At 41.6% G+C, this 6,570-nt stretch overlaps 1 protein-coding gene across 1 annotated transcript; it reads right to left on the bottom strand.

Annotated features, from left to right (window-relative positions):
- Nucleotides 1–2,636: 2,636 nt before the first annotated feature.
- Nucleotides 2,637–3,631, bottom strand: LOC119368089 (transcription repressor OFP1-like). Its single transcript, XM_037633439.1, has one exon. The coding sequence runs from the start codon at nucleotides 3,520–3,522 to the stop codon at nucleotides 2,761–2,763; it is 762 nt and encodes a 253-aa protein (XP_037489336.1). The 5' UTR covers nucleotides 3,523–3,631; the 3' UTR covers nucleotides 2,637–2,760.
- Nucleotides 3,632–6,570: the final 2,939 nt, after the last annotated feature.

Below are 6,570 nucleotides of genomic sequence, written 5' to 3'. Positions count from 1 at the left end.
TCTGGCTGGAGGTGAGGCGGGTGACCGGCATGGCGGCGGCGAGCTCCGGTGGGTCGGCGAGGTTGCGGGATGAGCTCGCTGTCGGTGCTCGGGCAGGGGCTTGCGGGGCTCATCGGCTAGATGTGAGTGACGGCGAGGCTGACCAGCGAGGCCGAGTCGGAGACGTGGATGCAGCGCGGCGATGGAGGGAGGCGGCTGGGAGGTGGGTGGAGGCTAGGGGTAGATTAGGTTTCCAAAATAGCCAGGTGAGGTTGTCTATCTAATAGACATGGGCTAGGGTTGGGGGTTTTAGGACCCTCTGATCGCGATCCGACGGTTCCGATCAAGAGGGGGGTTAGGTGGGTCTAGTTGGCTGGTTGAGGGCTATACTAGAGAGGCCAAGGGCTGCAGGGGAGAAGAGAGAGGCCCGACAATAGTTTTTGAATATCAAAATTGTCCGACCTTTTTTCGGCTATAGTGCTGCTATAGGTATAATGATTGGGCTATCAAACAACATCCAAATGCGACGAAATTTGGTAGGCGGTCTACCTACAATACGAGACCGCACACCAACTTTCGCTCCATTCCAAGAACATTTTCCCACTTAGAAAATGATATTCCGGAGATGTCGCGGGCACGTGTGAGTGTGTCTAGTCTCCGAAAGGTCAACGAAAGGGACGGGGAGAACCGGTAACTACGAACAGATGCAAGTTTTGAAAACAATGATGACACGCAGTGCCGTTGCAACGCAAACGATGCGATGATGAATGCAACAAACAAACCAAACACACGACAACAACGAAAATAAATGGAAGGCATCTGGAGCGTCGGTCTCGAGGTGTCACCCTTCCCCAGAAGATTACTCTTGATCTCTGCTATGTTTTTCATGCTTTTGCTAAAAAATCCTTGAAGCTTTTTTACTCATATACCAAATTAGTATGACAACATCACACACCTCAAGCACATGGTAAAGGAAATGACATGCGTGGAAACACCATTTAAACATTGAATATGAATAAAAATGCAAAATATCATAAAGTTTGGAAGAAAATCTCAGATTAAGTAACAACAATCAACAGAGATACACATGATGTAATGTACAAAATCAATTTTATTAAGATATAGAGAATTAAACTTGGTGGTATTCGATAAATTGGATCAATATTGATCATCAAATATCTTGGCAATGTGTGTGTGTGACTGTGTGTGTGTGTGTGTGTGTGTGTGTGTGTGTGTGTGTGTGTGTGTGTGTGTGTATATAGAGAGAGAGATACTATGCCCCAACCAACAAATTTCTAACCAAGAGTTGCGTAATGTTTTTTCTCATAAATTTTATGCAAGCACGAGCTGCAGTAATTACATACCTTTATGTTTTGAGAAATTTTCTAATTTGGTGAATGAGGAGTTTCAGATTCCCTGCTCAGCTGCTCTAGCATGATCCTGATCTCGGTTGCACAATTGGGATAATATAGAACTCAAGATCCTTGTCATGTTAGGGCTTTGTGAGATCGACACAAAACCTTGGTAGTAAAAGTTTGCTCCAAGTTTGTTATACACCTGTCTAGCAAGGGTTGTCTTACCTAACCCACCAGTTTCAACAGTAGAGACAACTTTGACCTGATTTGTCGATTCACCTCCCTTATCAATCAACAACCTCACAAGCTCATTTCTCGGTGGATTGATTCCGACAAGATCTGATGCATCTTTATATATTGTGCAAAGTCGCGGATCAAAGGTTAAGGGAGATTTCAATGGGAGGGGGGGGGCATTGTCCCCCAGCCTTGGACAGATCTATGAAGAAAAAAATAGAATGAAAAGATTGATGAAAATTTAGCCTTTTACCCCCATGTGTTCACATTTTATCTCCCCCACCTCACCAGAAATTATGGCATAGCTCAAGGAAGGAGAACGCCGCCGGAAGACGTTGCCTTTGGAGTAGCCACGGAGGCGGCAAGGGTTTCCCCCGGATTGGAGAGGAGCGGGAGGGGAGGAACGCGGCGGCGGCCTAGGGTTGGCCCTCGGGTCGCCTCATAGGAGGCGACGTGAGGGAGGGGGTTCCAGTGCCAAAGTTCAATGTGTGATGAGACTTGGTGCTAGCCTCTTTAATTTGCTCTTGATGTCCTTGACATCCTTGACGATCTTATGACGAGTCTTGATGTTCAATATCTTTTTCTTGATTTTGCGAAGAATCTCCTTGAAGCTTTCCGGCTTAGAGCTGGACCCATGGGATTGCCAGAAAAATCTGCCAGGATTGCCGAAGATACTAGGCCTCCTTTGGTCCATGGGATTGGAAAATCATGGGAATAGAAAAGTCAAAGAGAATGAGACATGTATCTCAGTTCCTATGGAAAAGAGATGTCATTTGATGGTTCATAGGATAAGAACTTTTTTCATTAGGTCTAAGCTAATGTTTTTTTCATTGAAATGTGAAGGATGGGAATCGATCTTACATAGGAACAAAATCTATTCCTACAAACCAAATGGCTCTTGAGGAAATTTTCCTTTAGAAATCATATCAATATAGAATTACTACAAAACTCCTACAAACCAGGTGTTCGGGATAGTTATCAGACAGCAAAAGTTGAATATATATTTTCAGAAAGCCCCTTACACTGTTACACATATCGATTTATCACCACTAGTACAAAATAACACAATGACAAATACAGTAGCAAGTAGGACTATCAGTATATCACACACAGACAACTCAAGCGGCACATACACATTATTCACAGATCTATACATCCCAACAACACATGATTTACAGCTCGGAATTGTTCCTCATATCTCAACACCGTCACGGATAATCTGGAGCCAGATTCCCCTGAACACCTCCGTGATTACTCCATGGTACTCCCTCGAGTTCAATGACAGATAGCAATCAAGGAGGTCCCTCAGAGCCTCTGCTCCACGCATGTCGGTCCCGACAATCATCTCCACCATGCTCTCCCTGAAGTCCTTGTGCGGGTCCGTCGACGCCACCACGACGGCGATGCTCCTCCTCGCGCTTCTCCGGCGAGCAGTGCACCTGGCGCTAACTCTGCCAAAACCACTGCTGGATAGACGAAGCCTTCTGCTCCTGAGCCTCGGCGAGCTCGGGCACGTACTGCTCGCGGTCGTGCTGTGGTGCGCACTTCTCGATGCGATTGGCGCTGGCCTTGTGCGAATTGGACGTAGTTGCAAGCCTTGAAAATCGTCGAAGACGGCGGCGGCACTTCTCGATGATGGTGACTGATGACGATCGTTGGGGAATCGGATGCTTGTTGCCCTTGGGCTGAGGCAGAGAGGAGAGAGGCGCAGCTTCTCCGGTGGCATTTTCTTTGCTTGTAGGTAGGAGGAGTAGGATTGGCGTGCTGGTAATGGAAGAGGTTTCGGGGTGCTGGTTCCATGGCAGTAGTGGCTTGATGATGATCTCCTTGGCGTTCTTGTAGCTGCACAGCTTCTTGGTTGGCTTGGTGGTCTGGGTCTCTTCATGTCCCTCAGCTTGTAGAACCAAGAGTTTGGCATGAGATGGGACAGTCTGAACCTGTAATGGCTGCCCATCTCTCCTCTCTCTTCCTCTGTCTAGAGCATCGGTGTCTTTGAACACTGCATGTGATCGAGCTCTATATATCTTGTAAGCAGGGCAGGATAACTGGCAATGGCAAGTGGATGTGAGCAGATGGTTCTGGCATAAACAAAGGATAAACCGGTGAATTAAGAAATGAGCAAAGAGGTTACACATGCGTACCATTGTACCAAGAACTGGTCCAACAAGTTCGCTTTCATTGAAATTAATTTGAGCTGTCAACTGCTTTGCAGTGGCAACTGGATGTGATCAGATGCTTCTGGTATAGAAAAAGTAAAACTGGCGAATTAAGAAATGAGCAAAGAGGTTACACATGCGTACCACTGTACCATGAATCAGTCCTGCAAGTTTGCTTTTCTGAAAATTAATTTGAGCTGTCAGCTGCTTTGCACGCGGTTTTAGTGCTGTACCGAGTCCATCAATTATGTGATTGTAGTTGCAATGATGGGCAGTGATCATGAGATTGTGTACATAATATAAAGTGTACACTAAGTTCATACAAGATTGAAAGTGCTAAGAAAATCATATATGGCCCCAATGATTCTGCCTGGTTTGCGAAGTAACGAACATGATATGCTTGTTACCCCGCAAAAAAAAAAACATGATACGCTTGTTTACATGGGTGTGTTCTCTAACAAACTTACGGAATTGCAGAATGTTATAGAATAGGGCGAAGTTTGTGAGTGAGGGGGTTTGGAGCTCGAGCTCCATGGCGCCTTTTTTTAAATTTAAAATTTGAAGATTCAAAAAAACTTTAAAAAGTTCACATGTACATACTTTATTTATGTATGTTTAAAATTTTATTAAGATGCTTTAACAAATTAGTAACACAATTGTGGATTTCAAAAATAGCAAGCAGTGTGCTATTACAAATCCAGTCTGTCTGTCTTTCTCTCCTTAGTTCTCGCCAACCAGCTCCATTCATCTTCTGCATGTGGAGCAGGTGAGGCTACAAGTCAGTCTTTCTATGGTATAGATACATCGCTAAACCATTATCCAATGGTTATTGACTTTGCCGTGGGCACGACCAACCTGAACAACGAGGTTTGAGTTCCCGCAAGCAATCGAAGGACCGGCAAAAACTATGACAATGCAATCTAAATTGCGAATGTAGATTAAGCGCAGGGTAAAGGTGGGGTTTTTGATAGAGAATCTGAATAAGACGGTAGTCCTACACGTCTCGTAAATATGAATTGTAGCAAAGCTAAACAATGTCTAAACAAAAATAAAGTCTAAAACTCATTAAAGTGAGAATATATATGGAGCCCTGAGACAAGGGTGAATCCTATGTGACGTTTACTGTCAACGATTGTCGACCAAATGCACAAGGAGCCACGCAAGGCGTTGTGAGATGGGTCGGCCCATTTTAATGTACTATATGTTTCACATATCCCGGTTTGGCAACCTTTTGGATGGTTCCAGACAGTTTTTTTTCCAGTTTTTTCCTTTCCTTGGTTTTACTTGTTTCTTTGTAGTTTTTTTTCCTTTTTTCATCAAATCACAATTTTCAAAAAAAAAATCAAAGATTTCAAAAAAAAAAAATCGTAAAATGGTTGTAATTCTAGAAAAAAACAAGTTTTCCAAACATTGTTCACCTTTTTTATTTTTTTGGAATTTCAAAAAGCATGTCACATTTTCTGAAAATGTTGGAATTTCAAAATGTTCCTGTTTTTTATTAAATCAATGGTTTCTAAAAAATTCACAATTCACAAAATTGTTTATAAGTTTCAAAAAATATTCACAAATTTATTTAAATGTTCTAAAATTCAAAAATAGTTCAGAATTTCAAATTTGGTTGTATTTTTCAGAAAATGTATGGAATTTTCAATTTTCGAAAAAAATGTGTTTCAGAAAATGGTGTTTTTTCAATTATACAGTTCCTACAATTAACTACGCGCGGAGATAAATCGCTACAGTAAACCAATACAAAATATCGCGTGCTACAGTACTGCGGGTTGGCCCAGTCGGTTTCCCATGTGGTCTTGCACCGGGCCCTATTAAACGAAGCGAGCAACTCGGCGTTTTTACGATGGCGCCCGTGAGCCAACGCTGCTGGGCCGGCCCACCAACGAGCAGTGCCAGCGAATCCTATTATCGCGGAAAGAAAACGCCAAAAAATTGTTATTACGATGATTCGAACTCATATAGTTGCTCTCATTTACACGTTAGGTTAGCCACTTGAGCAACCTGCAAATACAGACCATCAGAAGCGTGAAAATACTTAAGAGCAATCTTTAGCCGCGTTGTAGCAAAGTTCGGGACTTATTTCAAACAATGTTCACGGACATTCAGAAATTTTAAGAATTTGTTTTCAAAAGGAAAAATTTCATCAAATTAAAAAAGTTCATGTATTCAAAAAAGTTCAGGAATTCAAAAGTAGTTCATTTATTTTCAGAAAAAGTTCATCGAATTTGGAAAAAAATTATCCGAATTGAAAAAAAGTTCATCCTTTTTTAATAAAAGTTCATAGAATTTCAAAGAAGTTCATTGATTTTGAAAAAGTTATAATATTTTTAAATAAATTCAAACTTTTGAAAAAGTTCAACGAATTTTTTAAAAAGTCCATTGTATTGAATAAAAAATCATAAATTTTGAGAAAAAAGTTCATCAATTTTAATAAAAGTTCACGGATTTGAAAGAAATAGTCAAACCACAAAGAAGAAAAAAGAAAAAAAAGGAAAAAGGAAAAAAGGAAAAAGAAATCAGAAAAGACAGGAGAAGATGTTATATATCACTAGCAAAAGAGCCCGTGCGTTGCAACGGAAGAGAAAACATAACACACACTCTTAACCCAACAACCATCACTCAAGATCATAATAGGTCCATCTCCTTTATTTTCACGATATATCATATTTGTGTTGCCGCTTATCCTCTATTAGGTAGAGATATAGCAAATATGCCCATGCGTTGCAATGGGGAAAAACAATTATACTATGTCACGATGAGATAAGGACTTTTAAAATGTCATGTCATAAACTACGTCTCATCTTGACCTAGCATTGCGCCATAGAAAGTTGTGTCAA

This window comes from Triticum dicoccoides, chromosome 2B, assembly GCF_002162155.2.
Source record: "Triticum dicoccoides isolate Atlit2015 ecotype Zavitan chromosome 2B, WEW_v2.0, whole genome shotgun sequence".
In the NCBI taxonomy this organism is placed as follows: Eukaryota; Viridiplantae; Streptophyta; class Magnoliopsida; order Poales; family Poaceae; genus Triticum; species Triticum dicoccoides.
This window is presented reverse-complemented; position numbering and strand designations above follow the sequence as displayed.

Bases quoted from the DNA above. Each gene is read 5' to 3' on its own strand.
- LOC119368089 (XM_037633439.1), bottom strand. From the start codon at position 3,522: ATGGGCAGCCATTACAGGTTCAGACTGTCCCATCTCATGCCAAACTCT.